The 23,593-nt window shown below is 31.8% G+C and overlaps 1 protein-coding gene across 1 annotated transcript; it reads right to left on the minus strand.

Moving 5' to 3' along the window:
• Nucleotides 1–3,030: 3,030 nt before the first annotated feature.
• On the minus strand, nucleotides 3,031–23,593 carry LOC119834748 (protein scarlet). The gene is made up of 14 exons (XM_038359212.1): nucleotides 23,401–23,593; nucleotides 18,501–18,696; nucleotides 16,967–17,015; nucleotides 15,437–15,486; nucleotides 14,953–15,089; nucleotides 13,551–13,721; nucleotides 11,701–11,939; nucleotides 10,463–10,658; nucleotides 9,469–9,603; nucleotides 8,151–8,378; nucleotides 6,140–6,275; nucleotides 5,700–5,805; nucleotides 5,206–5,306; nucleotides 3,031–4,207 (listed from the first exon to the last, which is right to left on the minus strand). The coding sequence occupies exons 1-14, from the start codon at nucleotides 23,476–23,478 to the stop codon at nucleotides 4,032–4,034; spliced, it is 1,998 nt and encodes a 665-aa protein (XP_038215140.1). The 5' UTR covers nucleotides 23,479–23,593; the 3' UTR covers nucleotides 3,031–4,031.

A 23,593-nucleotide genomic window follows, 5' to 3' on the forward strand; every position in this document is an offset into this window, starting at 1 on the left:
TTAGAAAATATAAATACTTAGAAAAATTTATTCTTCTCAAAAATACATAACATACAAATAAGACGGCAAAATTATTACTGAGAAGTAATGCAATTTGAAACTATTTCTTTACGTAACGATCATTGAAAAAAAAGCAATTGTTATATTATAGATCCGTTTTAAAATGTTGACGAAGTAAATATACATCGTACATAGAATTTAGTGGTCATTAGACTATGAACACATAGAATAAGAAGACCGTTTGTTAATATTTGCGACTTTCATACATCAATAATAACCAGGTAGGTGTCGTATATCGTATGTATGCTAGCCCTTGTTTATTTATAGAAGATGCAGCTTTAGCGTTTAACAGGATGTATGACGTAATCAGTTATTATATTGTGCATGCAGCAATTTCGTACAATAATACCATACATTCCTATTACCTCATGTTATTTAAATGCATGCGTTTTCCTTCGCTCTTAAATTACGTACAATTACTCAGATTTCATTTCATTGGTAAGCTACCCATCGCAATAAAAAGCGATCAATGGTATTAATGAAATCCCAAAAAATTTTTGCCGTCTACATAATATACGTATAATTAATTGTGGTATTTATTACTTACGTAAACCTAAAATGGCGGGAATCACTCCATTTGTTATTGTTTCACTCAACTTTACGCATATTCTATGATTGTCGTTGAAATATTTTAAACCTCGTAAATTTAAAAATATTTCACTCTTTCGTATGCATGTTTTCAAACGATGTAAGTTTAAATTCCGTGTCTTCAATTTTCTTCAAATACTCGACATGCCGGTAGCAACTACGAGATTTAAAAACAAAAAAAATCTGTTTGGTTAAGTAAGGTCGTGCCGTCGTTTACATTGTTTTTGGTTTAGCTCCTTTTTACCAATCATGAAGGTTGCATTCCCGTTCCCGCCGTATGGCCCGGCATTACTGCGCGCGCCATGCACAATAACTTGTTGAATTTTAACGTATTTCGACTCACACAAAATTCAATATGTTCTTTCTTAAAGTTTCTCTATTACTTTTAATACAATGTTTATACTTATTATAACAAACAAAAATTTGTGCGCGCGTTTATCACGACATCGTTACGGCAAATTACCGGTCACGCAAATGTATTTCGATAGAAATGACCGATGAGACAAACAACATGAATGTGGGCCACGAGATAATACGTATTATTATTATCAGAAAACAGATAAAATAACTAACCTGATGGCTCGGCGCTGTCGTTTATAATCCAAGCTGCATCTTAACCTCAAAAAGCACCTTAAACACAGTCACGAAACGAAGGTCACGGTTATGGTAACTTGCATAACACCACACAACCTTTACACCAGTTATAACGCATGGGATAAAAAACAATATACGACCGAGGATTACTGTTAATGCTGTTATCATAAACACACAAATGCACAGTTCGTTGCACGTTTATTTTTCAACAAGCGACACGATTGTCCATTCGGGACTCCATCAGATCGCATATTTTGTTGTCCCGTTTTAAAAACTAGCACCATTTAATACTTGTTGTCATAACTTTTCTGCAGTTTACGATAAAACATGTCACAGCCGTGCACTGCACTCCGTCTGACACGACGAATATGGCCGATGAATTTGAACTACGCTTGCGCCGAGCTAAGGCAAGCGGCAAGCCGTTTATCCAGGTAAGGAAAAAAAACGTTACTAACCCACTGCCATCTAGCGCGTGAAGGTCGAACTTAGTAGAGTGGATAGGTGGCTGCAACTTATCCGACCCAAGCAAAACTCTATAATGCTTAACTTATTTCAAATCAATAAAGATAGATGGCGCACAAATAGATGTTTAACATTTTATTTTACTATAATATGTATTGTTTGTTTTGGGAACGATTTATTATTCATTCGTTTATAATTCGAACGATTTATAACTCATACATATATATATATATATATATATATATATATATATATATATATATATATATATATATATATATATATTTCATAAATAGGACATATTTTACTCATTTCAATTAATTTTTATAGATATAACTAATATAATATAGCTATTGAAATTTATTGAAAACAATTAAGTTATGAACTTCATGGCCACTCATATAATTCTGGTGTCTTGGTAATAAAGTTGCGTATTGTTTATAAAATTTTAAGCCACGCAAAGGCTGAGAAACGCAGGAAATACCGCATCTAGCTATTTAGGTACGTCTATTTAATTAATTAGGTACTTAACATATTTTTTATGTTTAGATGAAAGTGTTTTTCATTATTTATATAAAAAAATATAAATCTGTATTATTAATGAAACTAAATTAAAGCCTGTATAATATAATGGGATTTATTGTAAACTTTTTAAATGTAAGTATTTTAATTTACATGAAGACGGTAACAGTTTACCGTTTCATTAATTAAAACATTTTCAACTTTTGTCATATCATACGTCTTTTTTACTATTGAGGGCAGACTTAATGGCACCACTTTATTAAGTACTTGAAACTTTATACAAAACTGGCAGAGTGGTGTTAGGAATGATGAGTTTAGTCGCAGTGTCTCTAATTTTATACGCTGCCACAGTTTCGTTCACCCACCCAAGTCAGGATCCAACTTTATGATCCTATAAAGGAACGATCCTAATAAGACTCTTTGTCGATTTTCCATTATTGGGTAAAGTATTATCTGGTGAACCGTTTAGCCACTCTAGCTTCTTAGTTTAATTCATTTATTGCAACATTTAGGAGGTAAATAACTGAACTTCCTTGGCACACATGATACTAGCGGTCCGTCGTAAGTTCATAATATCCATAAACGAAAGAATTTTAGAAATCGGCCTAGTAGTTGATAAGGGCGTTTAAAAAAAGCAAACCATCCCTAGAAGATTGGTGTAATAATAGTATAGTATAGTAGCATGTGAATGCTTCTATTTCGTTCGGTAATTGGGGGATCTGGAGGTCCATACCTGTTTCATCAACCTTCGCAGACCATCTCTTTATTCTTATAAAATTTCCCATAAAAAATTAAAAACAATAATCCATTTGGCACTGTATATATTAAGCAAGGCAAAACTAGTATTGTACAATAAAGATTAACAATCAATAACTTACATCTATTTGTAATATTCTCTGTATTTAGGTACTATCGTAACAGCAAATACACATAAAATACTGGCAAGAAAAGAGGCAAAATGGGTTAATAACCTTATTTTAATGAAGGTAAGAAGTAAGCAATTTTAAAAAATAAAAATAATATCATTCAGCAAAATAAAATGACATTTCTATATGAAATTATTGCGGTAAAAATTTATACCTAATGACAGTTAGGTATCTATTCTGAAATCAGTAGAAAAACATTCATACTTTAGTAAGTTATATGATTTTTGAAGTATGTACAGAATCAAATCAAATAAGTTACAATTACATTTCCGTTGTTTTTCTTGTATATAATTAAATACGTAACAAGATAGTAGTAAAAATATAAATATATAGAAAGAAATACGATTTCAACACAAATATTATAGTTGACAAAATTTTAAACAAAATATATATTAACTACCGAAAGGTAACATCATTTGATATTAAAAAACTAACACACATATTATCATCTTTTACTTAAAATAGTTATCATAAACAAAGTAAAGACACTTATTATTTGAAAGATAGTATTTTTAGTACATATTTATAGTAATAAAAACCGAGTAGGAGTTATCCGTTAGGTGGTATACGTTAGGCAAAGCTTAAAATAAAATTTTAATATCATTTGCAATGATTTACGAATTGCAAAAGAAAAATAAAAGAGTAATGTATAGACTATTAGCAGAATCCTTTAACTAAATAAATCATAATACTTAATTTTCAATATATCCGACTCAAAACTATGAATAAACTAAGCAAAAAATAAAACATTTTAAATTCGAGTTGCATGCATGCATAATCGGTTCCTATTTAATCAGATTTGAATAAAATCAAATGAGCATAGAAACCATTCGCTATTAATTATCAATGAATATTATTTTACGGCTACAATGATATACCTTATTTTCTCCTAGTGCGATATCTTAGAGCTACGAGGGCTAGCAGGTGGAAAGCGACATATAATATAAGCAGAGCGACAATATCTGGCCAAAACTCATTGCTTGTAAAGTCGTACATGCTGAGCACTTCGTCGCCTGTGCTCAAACATGGAGCCCCGTTGTCTTCTGCCGCGCAAGCTAAAGAAGTGAAGAAAAAACTTAGATAACGCCACATAGAAATTTATTACTTTATATATAAATCACAAATCAATTTCTTATTAACTATGATATTATTGTATTAAATATAGTTGTATCATATAGATGTTATGTTATTGTAAAGCTTTGTTATTTATTTCTAATAATAAAATGAACGATTATATATAACTAGCTGCGCCCCGCGGTTTCACAAGCGTAAGTCCGTATCCCATAGGAATATCGGGATAAAAAGTTGCCTGTATGTTATTCCAGTTGTTCAGCTGTCTACGTACTAAATTTCATTGCAATCGGTTTAGTAGTTTTTGCCTGAAAGAGCAACAAACACACGCACATCCTTCCAAACTTTCGCATTTATAATATTAGTAGGAGGTAAGATAAACGATTATTACGTAACTTCATTTCATTGAATCCCAAGTAAAAATATATTCCAAATGAGAGTTGTATAAACCCGTTGTGTAATTTACACCTGTTATTTTCTACCTGACTGTTTTTATTGGGGTTTCCCTCGGCGCCAGTTTTTTTACCTTCCTAGAACCACTCCGTGTCCCTTTTCAAAAAATACTCAAGGTTGTTCTATTAAATTGAAATATTGTCATGATAACAAAAGCTTTTAAGTAGAGAAGGGGACCTTTCGTCTTAATTAAATAAAGTTCACTCATTTTAGGTTAGGTTCTTCTGTACGTTCTCTTAAGATGTGAGATTAATTATTCTTCCAATTTTAGGCGCATTAGTTTAAGTAAGGATTAATTAAAGTGGGAAAATTCATATTAATAAGTTGCTGAGCCGCTGGCCGAGAGGCTAGGCGTTGCTACGCTTTGGAAACATGACGCGGGTTCGAATCCCGTCTCGTGATTTTTTTAATAATGATAAATTGCTTGCTAAATACTCAGGATTGAAAACCTTTTGTGGTTTAAATTAATTATAATAGTATAACGATTTTTACATAGTTTTAACAGAACAATGACGAAAAATATACTTACTTATATTCTGAACTCCGTCCCATTGGAGGATAGTCATAGCTTCATTGGAATACATCAACCAGGAGAGGTGTCGAATCCACGATATATATTTTGGTATTGAGCTGGAAATATATAATAAACTTGATTATTAGTTAAACTTTTAATTGAGTTTTAATATTAAATACGTTTTATGTGTTAGAAAGTAGTACAATATCAAAATATTTAACACAAAGAAAGTTCTAACAACCAATAATACTGCTGTTTAATATTTTAATACAAACTATATTTATAACTTATACTTATTAAAGTATATTTTTTTTATTTGTATTTATAATTTGTATTAAAACAACGTCGCTTTCCGCGCGTCTGTGTCTTTTAGCTTAGATTTTAAAATTACGCAACAGATTTGATAGGGTTTTTAAAATAGAGTAGTTTAAGAGGAAAACTATTATTATTATATATATATATACTAACATAGGAAAAAGTGGGGGAAGAAGGGGAAGGTGAAAAAGTACCTTAATTTGATGAAGAGTCCCGATGTCATCATCAGAGAGTAATCAAAAGGCACTAGGTATGCGATCGCGACGGGCATCGAACCGAATGCACATGAGAATAAAGAACCTGTAAAGTAATAATTGTTGCATTCAAAACATAAGACAATAGGAAGCCTATTCTTCTCAAAGAAGTAAATAACAACATAGACAGTAAGTGCTAACATACTTTTACAATTGTTTATAAGTACGTTTTAAAGAAACTATCTTTCTTCTAATTTAATTTGCTTTCACCTGTAGCAAATTAACGCACCTTTAAGCACCTTTATATTACAAACAAAACAATCAAACATTTTGCTCTTCATAATATAGCAGATTCAGATCATTAAACGTTGACGAAAATTAACTTAAATACCTTTAGACATAACTATGTAGTTTAGAATTAATTGTATAAATACACTTACCACACGCAATAGCGACGTTCAGAACCAAAATGGAGAGAAACACGGTAAAGCCGAATGCATAGAAGGTGCTGCGGAGACCAGCTATCCAGTAGACCACCAGTGTGAACAGCGTTGGCTCCACTACTAAGCCGGGAAACTGGTAAATGCAAAGCTTTTATGAGTAACTATCTGCGCCACGCGGTTTCACCCGCGTAAGTCCGTATCCCGTAGGAATATCGGGAAAAAAAGTGATATGTTATTCCAGTTGACCAGCTGTCTACGTACCAAATTTCATTGCAATCGGTTCTGTACTTTTAGTTAGTAATAAACACTCACACATCCTTACAAACTCTAGCAATTTTAATATTAGTAAGAGTAAGATAGACACAGACTTTAGCATTTTATCTGTAGTAAATATAACATTTTTGTTACTTGCAAAAACTTCTGCATTTAAATCATTCTCGTCATAACACGAAAGTTTGTATGGATGTATGGATGTATTTGTATTGTAATGTATGGATTTTGATGATAGTTAGCAATAACGTAGCTTGTATAATAACACGTAAGCTATAAATTCATTCTTTTGTACCGCTTTTTGGATCGTTTGCGGGTGCTCACCTCGAGTTTAAAATATATTACGTGAATACTCCCACAATACATATTCTATTTTGTAAATAACAATGGAAGAATTAGCACAAAACATATTTTTAAAATGTGTGATAAAAGTGAAGGTATATTAAAGTTTATGTATGATGTTCATGCATTTATTTATCACCAATTCGCTCAACCAACCTACTTTACTTTATTTCTATGCCTTTAATACAGGTTATTCTGGAACCTAGCAAAGATATCGGTCTTAAACCTTTAATTGTTTGATACCTATTCGTCCTGCTACCGTGATGTACTTAGCTATAGGTTAGGTTAATTGTTTGATTTTATAAATTTGAATTTAAATTTGAATGTGTATAATATAATAGACATATATTTATTGTAATACTTAAAGTTTTTATATAAAGAGAAAATAGTATTTGTAACACCTGTTGATGAATCTATAATAAAATAAAAAATAGACTAGTATACTTTCACTGCGATGTTCGTACATTTATATATACATGTACACTATTTACAAAATATTATGCCTAGAGTACAGAATATGACCGTAAGTCATGTAACAAACTTAGGGTTATAGACCTTACACCGTTACAGAAATATAGAATATAGACGTTACAGAAACCAAATTGTAATCCAATTTACATAACCAGTTTCATTAAGTATTAACTAGATATACCTTATTGTTTTAAGTATTTTAAAGCGACGTTTTAAAATACTTAAAATTAAATGTTGCACATACCGAATTCGAAATTTAAATTTAAATGTGTGGTTTCACAAACACTTTTAAATATTTTTTATCGTCCCACTTAATTCAGATAACAGCTCGAGTCTCGAGGTATAACGAATTATTTTAATGTTTCTAATCAATATACATAATCGTATCTAATTATTTGCTTACATATATATAATTGACGTTCCATCCACTTAAAATAAATGGTAATAGTTTATTATTTTATTAGCTATATTACAGTATTATTGCAAAAAACAAACAGATTCTCAATTTAATTCAACAAATCTATCTTCTTGGGTTTTCAACCGATTGACATAATTCTATTTATATTTGATAGGTAATTTTTTTCATTTGATCCCATTTTTAAATCTGGAGTAGTACCTCCTTTCCCCGGGACGACGGTGTATTTTTTAGAAGAGAACTATAATGCTTGAAGGATAATTTTAATGTCTATAGCGTATCAAATATCTCAGAAAATAAATAAATCGTGTTTTTATACAGAGCAATACTACTTAATTCAGCTTTTAAATGATTAACATCAGCCGTGGACTCCTAAACTGCTCAACCGATTTAAATCGAATTTGCACACCATATGCAGTTTGATCCAACTTAAAAGATAGGATAGTTGTAGTAGTAATAGTGCAGGCGATACATATACTAGTATATATAATATATATAAGTTATATATACCAATGCAATCATGCGCGCTACATAATAGACGGGTGTATTATATAATCCCGCTCTAAGTTCTCTGTACAGCAACGGGAACTCCTCTGGGAATATGTGAAGCATGGAGTACATGGGGCTGAACGTGTTCTCGGCTATGATGATGAACAGGGCTCCCTGGACGTCCTGGATACCAGCCTGGGTGAGGCGAGCGGTGCCGATGAAACATAGACCGGCTGTTAGGGCTATAGCCTGGAACAAGATAATTATATAGATCTTTTATGCGTAAACTGGAAACATAGTAGATAAATTAATATAGGTAAGGTGAGGTTCCGAGTCCTCTTGTGGGGACTGGGGTCCAGAAACAGTATAGTGAATTGACATCTGTGTCTCGAATGCATTTTCTTTAGTAGGTGATCAGCTTTCTGGGTCCTGCCAAACCGAGATATTTATTGAGGCTCCTAGCCGGGAATCGAACACAGAAAACCTCGATTCTACGCTCGTGTGTACTTATGTAAATATACATTAATGTGGCAGTATTAGTTATATCAAAAACTCTGAGCTTTACTTTGAAAGTAAAACAAACATGCAAATATGTATTTATGATGACAATAAATATGAATAAAATAACTACAGAGTTTCAAGCCGGCTCTTCTCTGTAGATGGGCTATCTAAACTAAAAAAACGGACCAGTAGTTCCTGAGACTAGAGCGTTCAAACAAACAAACGCTTCAGCTTTATTATATTATTAGTATAGATTTAATAAATAAAATACTTTCACTTTGTACTCAACATTGCAATTGCTTTAACAATTTAAAATCAAAACCTTAGCTTTTCAGTATTAGGAGTTATTTATTTCATAATATACTCCCAGGGCGTGATTTCAGTAATTCATATTCATGCAAATGTCTCGTTCATTACGGAATGTGAGAACACATATTTGCCTAGTTCTACTGACATGAAGCTTAACTAATCAGTATTTATTTATTCTACGATAAAATTGTTTCACATAACCGGTATAAAATGCTTTACTAGAAAAAAAGGCTCTTGAATTGTAATCAGTAAACCTGTTCAGTGGAACTTGACATTTCCGAGTCTGTTCCGAAATGCATTCAACGTTTTGTATATATTTCTAATAAATTATGTAATCTCCCTTATTTATGTTTATAATTGGATTGATATCTATAAAAAACTTTCTAGATTTTCTACTTTTTCGTAGTATATATAGACAACTGTTTAAGATACAGCCTGGTGACAGACCGAAATACAGACAGACGGATAGTAATAGGATAAGCCAAGGACACCAATAGAAATTATACTAATTCTAGGCATATAAACTTACCAATTTCTGAACTATTCGCAACAGCTGCACATTCGGGTCTCTCAAAACCATCAATAAATACCGATAGACGAGCCATATAATCTTCGTGTGGAAAAATGGAGCTTTAAAACTGCTGACTTTCGTCCGTTTTGATTCCTGGAATAAAACATATCATTTATTGATCACGAATACCTCTTCAGAATAACAATTTGTAATTTCATCTTAAGACAAGTTTAAGGGTTTGTTGTTTTATCTATATAAGGTTTACCGAACTCGCTTAGGGATCTGGAACTAACCAATTTATACAGGAAAGTTTTGTAATACTTGTAAATGTGCAGTCGAAGATTTTTTGCTTGTTAGCCGTTTATACATTTCCGTAGCGGGCTAATTGCGTCATATATCTTCCTGAAGAATTTTAACAACTTCATTTTTAAAAATGACAATGGCGATTATTTACAAATAATACAAAATTTTAGATGCCGAATTCTAAATACAAAATTTATATATTACGTATCGTATTTTTTCGTTTATGTTTTCTGTTTTCGTTTATGATTAATTTAAACAGAACTTTCGTTTAATTCTCTAATAAATGTTTGTTATAAAACCATATATTCATTCAAATAAACGAATGAGTCAATTTATAATTTAAGAGACCATCGATAAACTGATCTGTTCCATAGGCATTAAATTGTAACCCAATTAAAAATTACGGTTAAATTATCTAGGCAACAGTTTAGAAAAAGCGATTTCTTTATACTCAAGATTAATCCCCTTTCCCTTCCTTTCTATGTAATTGTACATGTACCTAAATCATTCTCTTGAATCCCTATATCTATTAAGTAAAACCATCAAAATGTGTTATGTAATTTTAAAGATCAAATCACACAGACGGCGGAAAACGACTTTGTTTTATAGTATGTAGTGATAATCAGATACGATGAATTCGACAGTTCTAACGAATATCAAAGATATTAATGTCTTGATGCATAATTCTCGCAATAAAAAAAACAATTACCTCATCCTGGTTGTCAATTAGATGGAATTCCAAATGGATCTCCATGTCTAGTTCTTTAGCAGCATCACTCACAGCGAATCTGTCGCAGACGCTCTTGATCGCGTGGCGTGATGCGCCTTCGGAGCCGGGCGTGAGGGCCAGCACTTTAATAAAATAGTCCGTGGGGTTGTACGTGATTGGGCATTGGTAACCAAGGCTAAAATAAAAAGAATGGTTAGTCATTAACTTACGTCTCCAAAACGGAAGAGGTTCACTATTCGATTTTTTTTTCTGGCTTCGTTTCTCGATAACTTTGTGGGTGTTTAACTGATTGATGTGATCATCCCTACGTCTAGGGACGTGGTTAACCTTTTTTATAGAAGAAAATTATTTCATAATTTCTATAGTATTCGAAATTCAAAGCGACAAACGATTCCTTTATTCATATGTTGGTTACTACTAAAACAATACAGAAGCCAAACCGTGATTGTAGTCGTCATTGAAGTTGTCTAATCACTGCGTCTTCGCATCTCTTTTCTGTTCTTTTCATTCTTGATATGACATTAATACGACAAAATTCAGCTTATGCGGTTATACAAGTTATATAGAGCCCTTGAAAGTAACTGTTGGTCTATTCAGGTCGGAAAGACTTATTAGGGTCAATAGTTAGCCTAGATCGTTAGGACGAATTACTAAGACCTATTGAACTAAAACCGCATTGATAGTGGAATAAATACGTGATTTAATTATAGACATGCGATAGAGGAAAAATACGCAAATTTGTTCGTAATTTTTTTGTTTTTTATAGGTACATAATTAAATTTAGGTGCCAGTTTTAAATGACATAAATTTTATGAATGCATAAATTAAAAATAAGTTTCACCAGCCATGTTTCTGTATAGGAATTAAACCAAATTAATACTGAGACGGGCTTCGACCTGAAGCCTTACATCGCGTTTTATTTTACATAGTGGCCTGTTGTGGAAAATATTCTAAGCTTGTGCGGTGGCTGGTAGATTTCTTTCTGTTATTCTAATTATTCAAGTTTATTCATTTTAATATTGTTTATGAAAAGTTTGTGCGACAATGTTAGAGCAGTCTTTTTAATATTTACAGTTTATTCAATTTAAGTCATAAATACGTATATACAAGAACGAAATGTAATTTTCCGGATATTTAGACTCTCTTATAATTTCTCAATGCAATTCTATTAAAAGATCTAAATACAATGGCGCCTATTATAATATTAACTCACTGACCTTTCAAAAAACCCTAACGCCCCGGACGCGTTTCCAGCGTATGCTACTCTTCCTTCAGCCAACAACACCAACTTATCAAACAATGCCATTAGCTCTGAAGATGGCTGATGTATCGTGCATATGACCGTCTTGCCTTGCACCGCGCTCGCGCGGAGTAAGGTCATTAACTTTTGGGCTGATGAAGAGTCCAGGCCAGTGGTCGGCTCATCGCAGAAAAGTAGTCCCGGATCTGTCAGAAGCTGTTTAGAAAGTATAAGATTTTGGTATACAATATCGTCAGGAGGCGCATTGTTAATAATCATATTGTTTATTAAAACGGGCTTAATGATATCTCATAAACTCTATACAGTGTATACGAAATAAGAATCAAATAGCGAATGAATGCGTTAAATTGACTGTGCAAAAGCAAAAAAGCGTATACATAAATACATAGTATTTTCAATATTATGAGCATTATTTACAACTCAATAGCAATTTAGCTGAATTCAATGCTTAGTACTGTGCTTGATAGCACAGATCGAGCATTGAATAAAAAAAAAAAAAATCACATCAGTTTAATTTTAACGTTTATCTAAAGAATTAGTTAGGTATTCAAATATTCACCAATCGTTGGATGTGTACGAGATCAATGAGTTATAACATAAAGCAGTAGGTAAAAGCTACATAGGTACATTTGGAAGAGATCGTTTATTTATGATCCATGTTTCAAAGACAGTCAAGGGCTAGCATATTTACATAAAGATATATGAAGCGCCTTGATTAAATTCCTCCGTAAATATATTCTAATATTGATACAGAAATATAAAGTTAATCTGGACATTAAACTAAATAAGATGAGATCTATTGTATAAGCAGCAAAATATATTGGTAGTTGGCTCGTGCTAAAGGCATTATGATCACAAAGATAACAAATCTAGTGGCGTAATAAAAACAAAATATCTGTTAATCTATTCCTATAAATTATATGTAACGCTCAAAGACCGATAACTGTTGTGTGTTTTTATTTTGTATTCTACTGGTGACGCCTTTTCGATTGATTCCCATATTGAGTTGTGAAAAAAATATTACAACCTGACGATTTTGCGTCTCAGTTTAAATTTGCATTTAGGTATTTTACTGTATTTCATTTATGTCTTACCTTTTAAGTCAAATACAAATGCGTTTTATATGTTCATAAAAATAAGAAGCCTTTAAAATTCATACAAATTTTCGCCATTTAAAGCAATAAAATCACGAATTAATTGAATTACGCATAAATGTGTATGAATATTGCATATTTTCTAGCTTCCATCATACGATCTATGCTAAGATTGTGTATAAAAACTCACCAAGGATTGAAAAAAATAAACATTATAATTATTTAGATGCTTAATCGTGAGCATAAATGGATATTGTCCCATTTATTTTGTATAACATTAAGGACTTGTTCTTAGAAAATAGCTAAACATCTGAAGCACTTCCTGTGCATATAAAATCTTATCAATAGCTTATTTATTGTGGAAAATTTACAAATTATTCATAATTCGCTGTTACCAGCGTAAATATATTTTATAAAAGGAACAGAAAAACTTGTTCACATGATATATATATATATATATATATATATACACATACATATTTTATTATTTTGTCATTTAGAAATTAAAGACTTTAATGGATTTATTTACTGTGTGAAAAAATTACAAACATGTACACAAAAACACAAATGTTCCCTTTTGCTAAGCTTTTTTTTATACATGTAAAATTATTATGAATATGAAAAGTTACAAAATTTGTTATTTTAGTTCTTACGTTTCAAAACCCCTGTTGTTGCTTGCCCCGCTTGTACTTTCTATTACTAATGAACCTACCTCTGTAGCAAATGCGAGCCTCTTCCGCTCTCCTCCAGAGAGGGTCTTCCTTCCATCCAGCCCTCCAATACGAGTGTGCCGCGTTCCATACAAAGATAACTGTCGAAGTAATTGGTTCACTCTTCTTTTTCTAGCCAATGACGATGTCCGTCTGTCCATGCGTAGACGCGCCTGTTGAAGACTTACCATTATATATCTTATTTATTTTATTTATTTATTAAAATCCACGTCGTTTTAATAACATTTATTGTACAGTCCCAGAAAACAGAAAACATAACGAAATGAGGGCAAAAAAACTTGTCGAGTGTACAAGAAGCGGTCTTATTCATAAGAGGCAATCTCTGCCAGGCAATAAATAGAATGTTTATTTTGCACGATAGATTGAGCAAAGGCGCAATCTAAAATGAAAAAAATCATCAATTTATTATATCGTTATTATTATTATATAGTAATAAACATTTAGGAGATAAATAATATTCATACTATTTTTTTTCCTAAATAACTAATCCTGACTTCAATTTGTAATAATAGTCTATGAAAGATTTTTGTCGTGATTCTTAGATTGATTAAAATTTGCTAAAGGTATTAAAAATATATGTATAAAATTGTTTAAAGTGAATAGAAATCTTACATTCTAGCCAATGCAACGAAAAACCGTAGAGTTGCAAGAGATAAATTACATGATATTCTGAATTCAGTAATACAATGTTAAGTCCATGTCTATTCTTTATCCCACAAATTCTTTTCTTAAAGAAACACGGTGATCAATTGGTAAATGGTAGAAATTTGGCAATTGCTATCTCTATGCGAACCTAGTGTATTACGTCGCCTGGATTTAGTTTCCTAATAAGGTAACAAGCTTATCGGCGATTAGGCACAACGTCTACTTTAATTTGGGTCATTGATTCATTATTTTTACCAAATTATTCTTAATTTAATATTATTGGTAATATTGTAACAGTTAATGGTTGATCGAATTACGCCAAATTAGAAATACATTTTTCATATGTTTTGTTAAATCAGTAACAAAACTAACAAAATAAAGTATTAATTAATGAATGAGCGATAAGATTATTCGGTGAGACCATAGTCAAAATAATAACAGTATTCATTGTCCAAGAAATTATCTATGAAACAACAACACCTTTCAATATCTTGTTTCTACGAGTAAACTTTATATAAATATCAAATATATTTATGAGAACAATGATAACAGAAGAAATTTTTATTTTTTCTATAAAAAAAGTCACCGACGGTAAAAAGTAAAGTTAAATAGGTCTAGACGTGAATTCAGCTCAATCAGTTGAAAGGCTCGACTTATCGAGTAACAAGCGCAAAAAAATCAATCGAATTGAGAACCTTTCTTAAGACGTCGTTAATAAGAGAAGACACAAGATCTCACCATAATTGTTAGATGCTCCATAACAGTAAGGTTTTCAACGAAGAGTTCATCTTGATGCATATAACCGCTTTCCTGATGCATGAAGTCTCCCACCGGCCGCCCGTTCATTGCAATGGCTCCGTCCACCACAGTACCAACTTATGTACGTACGTCAAAAGAGGAAAATAAAAACAGAAACTTTTAACTTTAAGAATAAAATTTTGAATCCAAATGTTATTGAATATGAAGAATGCCAGATAGGTATTATATAATAATTAGCAGTTTCTAATAAATTTCAGGAACATTTTCAAATAATTACACATAAAATAATTATGGATAAATTTGCCAACTTTATGATTGATGTATTTATTTAGCTATCCCTTTATTGTAGGAATAAGATGCGTGGAGTATTTAAATTTATTTGTATACAGATAAATAATTAAGAAAACTATCGATAGCGTTAAGAGTACTGTTATAAATGCTATAAATAAAATGCATAACTCACTTGGACTCCTATGTGCTAGGGCCATCATTAATGTAGTTTTTCCAGCGCCACTGTAAAAACACATCTTTATCTAAACCAATATCATAATTTATAAGTTACTAGCAAACCCGGCGAACTCCGTTTCGCCACCAGATGGCTTCGTTTTTCCCGCTTTTGTGTTGAAATTTTTCCTGAATTTTCTTTGCTATAAACCTCACGGAGCCCGAGACCTTTCCAACGAATGCAAAACCGTGGAAAACGGTTGGTGCGTTTTGGAGTTATAGCGTCAGGAAGGAAAACCCGACTTATTTTTATATAGTAGATTTTAGTTTCTACGTTCTTCGGAATTTCTAATCATGAAATTCAGATCATGAAAATTACAGAAAGCTAAACTATTCAGAAGAGAAGTGATTGTGACTATATTGTATCCCTCGGCAACCCGGGTGAAGCAAAGTATACAAGTGGCTAGTTAGTAATTACTTATATGAGTAATACTATCTACATAGTAGTTTAGTAAACAACAAACTTTTACAATTATTTTAGACTTATAAGAAGGTAATTAATGCATTATTATAAACATAGAAAATTTTGAAGCATTATCTTTACAGGAGTCCTATTTATGTAGGTAAGATATGCAGGAAATTTTAAAACAACAGAATAAACAAATTATTAAGATAAAAATCTGAAGCCTGAATATTAATGTTGTTAAATATTGTTGACTTTTTATTCTAGAAAATTACCTAATATTTGATTTCAATCTATTTTTTATTACTTCAAAATACCGTACAGACCACTTCTTGTCTGAGTTCTCACGAACAAGGCCGCGGGTGTTTTATGAAAATAAAATCCATATTCAAGCAATAAAGATCTTTGAAGTATTATTTTTTGTTTTGAGCACCATGGTATATGATATAAATAAAAAAATTGTTTGTGTAGAAATCATTTTTACAAAACATAGCTTTATAGATACAACTAGAGACTCGTGCCGGCTCCGTCTATGTATCAAGGTTCCTTTTTTATACCAAGGAAGCAATTAATAGGAATAAATATAGAATATTTTCATCATTCAATAGAAGTAGCTACATGTAAATTGGAAAATACATTCTGGCCATAAAGATTGTTAAAATTAAATAAAATTAGATTTGAATTTGGAATCTTTCATTCTTGTACGATTATTCATTTTGTTTTCTCGTTTTCACGTCAATCGCAGTTAAATATTTTTTTACACATAGTGGGACCAGATGTAATTTTTGAAACTCTCCGCCTGATTTGTAATACTGGAAATTTTGTGTATCGGGTTATTGATATGACAATGAAATCTCCTCCGATTTTTACAGAAAACTTTTCTGACCGTCCATAGTATTCGTATGAAAGAAAACTAAGAGAGCTATGAGATATAAAAATTAACTCAGGTAATGAATACACAAAACTTTCTCAAGCAGTACGCAAAGGGAGGTGAAAGAATTTTTTTGTATCTTGAAGGTATACCTTAGTCATTAAAATTGATTTACAAAAGCTCATTCTCAATCAATTCAATATGTGTCAACTTACCTTGGTCCCATGAGCGCTACCAATGATCCAGGTTTTGCAATTCCATTTACTGTTAACGAAAAAAAAATTATGCAATTATTACACATTATTAAGATCTATAATACCAATCGTTATAGGTACGTTTTTTTGTTTTTTTTTATTTGCTTATATGAATTGTAGTTATATGTATATGTTTTATTAAATTAATTATTTGTCATTTAAATGGATATGCAGTAAGAAATAGAAAAAAAAAATGGTTGAGCTCTCAGTCAGCCGCAATATTAGGGTTGTCAGGTGTAAAGAGGAAGGTATAATTTTGTTAATTATTTAGTCACTTGTTTATTTATTTTTTTAATATTCAATTAAAGTTTTATGTTTCCTGTTTACAATAATCCATGGTTACTAGTAAAAAAAATCGGTCAAGAGCGGATCGGACTTCGTGAGTCTGGCCCGCGCTTGACCGCATTAAGGGTTCCGTATAAATAAACTAAGAAGAAACTGCATAAAAATGGTTACCCATCCATTACATGGTTACTCATTTTTTCTTATTTTTTTGTAATAGCGGCAGTATAAATACATTATTTGAATCTTACTTAATCTTACTTTTAAAACATAGAAAGTTCCAAGGTATAAATGAAATAGTATTCTTAATACAGATAGACATAATAAATAAACACATTTCGTGTTGATTTGTATTAATTTATTGTATTGTCATAATATGATTTACATATCAATTACGCAAATTTACATAAGAGAGGAATTTATCATCGCGTTTCGGATAATCGTGAGCCAAAGCTCTAGTATACTCGTGCGAGTATCTCTTGACACATGATTAATAATTTGAATTTATAATATTAGCGCTATAAAATCGTGTTAATGCTCCCTATAATTCTGATTTATTTCAGACAGAAGAGCAATTAGATAAATACTTAATGGCCTAATAAAAACATCCATGTGTTGAAATTTTTTTAAACATTAATTCACTATAATTCAACAATCATTGTGATTGTTAATAGCGAATTATTTTCGTGTCTCTGTTCCCTAAATTGAATTGAAAAAAATTATGATTAAATTTTATTAATTATTCTTCAAACTTCACAACTAACGAAGTGATGTATTTAATTATCAATGATAATAAAACAAACGCGATTAAACTACCTGGATTCCACTTATTAATTAGCACGGAAAGGATATCCGTTCAAATTTTATTTGTTTATATTTTATGCTAATAAATAACCTAGCTTATTTTGCAAAAAAGAACATGATATGGAAAATTTTATAATATCCTTTTACGACACTGATGACTCAGCCAAATAAATCTTTTTTAAACTAATGTAGCATCGGAAATCACTAATATTAACGTAAACTAAACTAAACAATTATATTAGAATTTATTAGCCGGCAAGGATTCAGCTGACAATCTTTTTTTGGGATATTGATAGGTCATTAACAGAAATAAATATTCCAAATTATCAAGGTATGTTCTGATAAAAAATGTCTACAGAAAGTAATGCGGAAAATGAAAATAAAATTGTTCAAGCATAAAACAGCTCACCGCTATTGACTAGTCTTTTCAGTTTTCCTTCCTTCAATTTGATATGAACTGTGAGATCTCTCCAGACCAGCGTGCACGGCCTTGGTGCCGGAGAAGTCCCCAAAAGTTCCTCAACCTCCGCGAATTCTAGAGGTTCGTTGTACTTTGGCTGCATGATTCCGCTATCTACGTATATTATATCGGCTGGTTGCAATTCCTGTTGAAGAAAAATACACTTTATTAACAATAAGGTTAAATAAGTTCTAAAGGTTTTTTTTTTATCTGCTTTGCTCGATTTGGTCGGCGCGGTCGGTTTGATCTGACGTTTTCCGATTGACATCTTAATGGATGGTGGTGGTAATATACTAATTGGCATAAAATTTCGGAATCTTACTAGATTATAGAAAATTTAAGTAATCATACTTATTAGTGTAGTTATCACAACACAGAATATAAACAGAAATTGTAGAACACAAACCAATAACACCAAACGCGGTTCCTGAGGGCGGTTCATTGACATTGCGGGCCAATTTTAAAATCGATAATGAAATGCAAGTAAAAAGATCCAGTTAAAACTACTTTGATTGCATACTTTGCCGTACTCATTTTGTACGTAAAATGTACCCCGCTGTGACTAATTTTTTACCTAAATTATCTTTATACCACGAACTTCCGAAGATCATTATTAACCCTTTAATAACATTTAACGACAACGATAAATATTTCATATTATGTTTTTAATAACCCAGCATCCTAAATTCATAAATATATCCCACACGAGTATACCCATCTCGTATGACCATTAAATACGTGTGTTATGTTCTGTTTTTCGCTTAAATAATAAAGAATAATTATAAATTAACTAGCTGCGCCCCGCGGTTTCACCCGCGTAAGTCCGTATCCCGTAGGAATATCGGGATAAAAAATAGATGTTGGCCGATTCTCAGACCTACCCAATATGCTTACCAAATTTCAGAGGAATCGGTCAAGCCGTTTCGGAGGAGTATGGCAACGAAAACTGTGACACGAGAATTTTATATATATAGATATTTACGGAAAGACGATGGAGAATTATTCTCTCTCTTATTTTATTCTGATCTAGAAAATCTATTTTTTCACGGAGATGGTCCTGGGGAGGGCTGAGGACTAATCCTGATTCTAAAATGACACCATTTGAACCCGTGGAGCTATCGACTAACAAAATCAGCGAGAAAAACAATCGAATTAAGAACCGTTTCTGGGAACGTCGGTTATAGAGGAGATTAAAAACCCGAATTTTTGAATTTAATACTTGGAAATAAAAATGTTTATCAATAAATTCAATCGCTGAAAGTGTATACAGTATAACCATGATCTCTTCCAATTTCTGATTCGATCAAATTTTTCTGAACATATTTTTAAAATGGGTAAAATAGTAGGAAAAGAAATAAATCACAGAGTATTGAACGGGCTTTTAACCTAGTAATTGCTACTCATTTGATTTATTTCATAGTAAAAAAATCATCATAATATATAAATTAGGTATCACGTTGTTTGTCCGCCCTGAACTCCTAAACTACTCAACCGATTATAATCAAATTTGCACACCATGTACAGTTTTACCCAACTTAAAAGATACCGATAAATGACTACCCGGGCGGAGTCAGGGCGTCCAGCTAGTTAAATACATAAAATTTTGGAAGTATTCGCGATGGCTGACATCATAGTGCCTAGTTTTACACCGCAGCCTTACGTGGTCTGCAGCTAGGCATATAGATCGCTTGCGACAATACTCAATGTCTGCGGTCAGTAACATGATACTGTAACATGAATAAGTAGCATAAGTATCCTTGTGGCTCACTTTGTTAAATATTTCATTAGTTCTAGTTTTAAGAAATTCACTGTTTGAAATAATGATAAATAATAATGTGATTAATGGACGACAAAGTATCAAACAATGTTTATCAGTGATGTCGGGCAATTTAAAGCGAGGTAAAATCAGGATATCTAATTAACTTTGATTAACGTGATAACGTGATTTAGACTACTTCTTAATGCCTTAACCTTGTATATTTTAATCTCAAAATAACTCCATTCATTCATTCATCATCATCAGCCCATATAAGTTCCTACTGCTGGGACACAGGCCTCCTATGAGGGTTCAGGCCATAATCCACCACGCTGGCCAAGTGCGGGTTGGCAGATGTCACATGTCGTCGAACTTTTTTTTTTTTAATTCTTGGACATGCCGGTTTCCTCACGATGTTTTCCTTCACCGTTTAAGTACCAAAATAACTTACCAAAATAACTTACCAAAATAACTTACCAAAATAACTTAATTAATGTTAATTAAATCCTTTCTCCAGAAGATAGCTACTTTATAGCGTTATTATTCCTGATTGGCAATCATTGATATTGTTTGTGTCAATGGTGGGAATGTATTTTTCTCTTTATGTTCGTTTCAAATGGAATGCTAAACTAAGAAATGAGCAAGTAGCTCGTCAGTTAAAAATGCAAATTAATCATATTATTATATCAATTTCACTAAATTATAGCAGCAAGTGTACCAGAATTAGATAAAACATTTTAAAAGCGTAACAATATAATACGTAAAATAATATATCGGTCAAGTGCCCGTCGAGTGCAGGGTTCCGTAGTTTTTACAGCAACCTCTAGCGCCATCTATCGACATTTCTATAGAGTTATTAATCATTTTACTTGAAAAATGCAATTGGTCAACTATTACTCTAAAACGACAATTATATGGACAGAGCAAAATGTTACCGTGATAACAACGGAACTCTAAAATACAGTTATTGTTTATCAATTAAGATAAAATTACATGTAAAATTGGCACAATACTGTTTTGTGAATGTACAAAACGACTGCAGATAATAATTATAAGACACCTTATGTGCTTCAACGGGGTATTGTTGTAATTCTTATTTAACCTCTTTACTGAAACATAAAAGCAGTCTCTTTTTTATCTTACATGCCAGAAATTATGAATTATCAGGTAAATACGTGTAAGGTATTCATAATTTTTTATCCTTTAACACCCAGGCTATTTCATTTGAATTTCTTTTTATGTACAAATACGACTTTTCTAAAGTATTATTATATGTATAGATAAAACAACTTTTTTATGTCACAGTCGGCAATGGGGCTGGTGGGACGCCGATGTTAAGTGCTACCACCGCCCATGAACATTTAGAGAGGCATAAAGTCCATTGCAGACCTTACGCCTCTACAAAGAAGAAGGGGAAGAAAAAGGATATGGGCTTCCGGCTCCCCCACTCACCGACTGAAACACAGCAGAATGCTATTTCACGCCGGTCTTCTGTGGGGGTGTGGTACCCGGTGCGAGCTGGCCCAATTCGTGCCGAAGCGTGCTCGACTACCACATACAATTTTTTTCTACTGGTAGTTATATTATTGTTGTAAAGATGAATTTATTAAAGTACCTGTTTTAACTTCTCAGGTTGACTTTCTCTCCTATTAGTTGCCATCATAATTTGGTTATTTTACTGCACATGGATTGAAGCAAAATATACAATATAATTTTCTTTTTCGCAGTTAGCGGGTAATTTATTAAGTGATATCAAAATTATAATGGAATCCAGTAAAATGTTAAGCCAACCATAAATAACAAGCGAGCGTGACTACACATCGCGTCGGGTAATTATTTTTAAAACACTTGATTGACTAAGGATTTTTGTTTTCATTATAGCATGATACTAGCAATGTTATTTTTTATCTATATGTGACGTATAGATTAAAAATAATTCATTTCTATTTTTGACGCATTACAATTTCAATTTATTGTGGAAAGCGCACCAAAAATAAAATTAAAGCAATGGGCAGATATTACACATATTGTCAATTTCAAATCTTCAAACATTTAATAATTAATTATACTTATTACTGTTAGCCGTATATACTAACTAACTGTAACTAATTCACTAACATCTCACTTTAAATTTGTAATATACTATGATGACTTTCTGTGAAGAATTATATGTACCTATTTGCTTTATATTCAGATGCACAATTTAATTGGCTATTAATATTTTTTATTCATATTGAATGAGTCATATTCGTGTATGGTTTTTCGTTAATAGGAGTTATTTTACTACTATAACGTGAATACTATAAACTGTTAAATGTAAATAAGTTATGGTCTCCACATATTTAGATAATATTTTTGTATAATATGTGATTTGATATAAGAAGGTTTCGTATCATTTGCACATATTAGCAATAATTGATCAATGTAATTATTAATGACTATATTACATAATTTAATATAACTTATATAATAAGATTTGAATGACTATGTAATTACCTAAAACCGCCGTAAGTTATAAATGTTCTTCTTAGTTATTGAATAGAAGATTATAATAATAATTTAAAAAAAAAAGTGTCTCAGGTATGTGCATTGAATGTCGTCTTTATTTCAAATATTGCGATAGAACATAGTACAACATATACCCATTGTGAGTTATATAATCTAAAACTAGATATAAAAAAAAATGATCTATCTAGGTGTTGTTACAAGTATTAGCGAGGTACTCAATAAAACTACTTAAAAAATGATTTATTATGCGTACATACTCAACTAGTTTTTTGTTACAAACCATTATCAGCATCGTTAGGTTAATTAATAACTCATAAAAACCGGCTTTTAAAGTACTACAGTTGAAAGAATTTCTATGAAACTAATCTACACTTATTTTTTACTACGGCATATTTGAAATAATAAAAAAATAAAATAAAAAATTGCGCAACATTAAGAAATCTATCGTTATCCAGCACCGTAACAATCAAAGCCTACACGCGACTCGCGTGCATAAATTAGATACTTTGATTTATAAATAAAATACCCATCAAATGAGCTGTGAAATCTCCTTACAATTGTCTCGTAAATGGATAAAGGACTCACGTGGCTATCCCCCGGGTCGGCGTTGGAGTTATCCGAAAACCCCGAAGAATGTACCGAGTGCTCATCGCTCATACTCATGTTGGACACACAAAACTAAATCATACACACATCGGTAACTAATCGGAACATTTTCCGTCAACTGACGAGACACACTGGACCGTCGGCGGTGGTTTAATGACACGCGTGGTGCCGT

The sequence above is a fragment of the Zerene cesonia genome, chromosome 20 (assembly GCF_012273895.1).
Source record: "Zerene cesonia ecotype Mississippi chromosome 20, Zerene_cesonia_1.1, whole genome shotgun sequence".
NCBI classification, from domain to species: Eukaryota; Metazoa; Arthropoda; class Insecta; order Lepidoptera; family Pieridae; genus Zerene; species Zerene cesonia.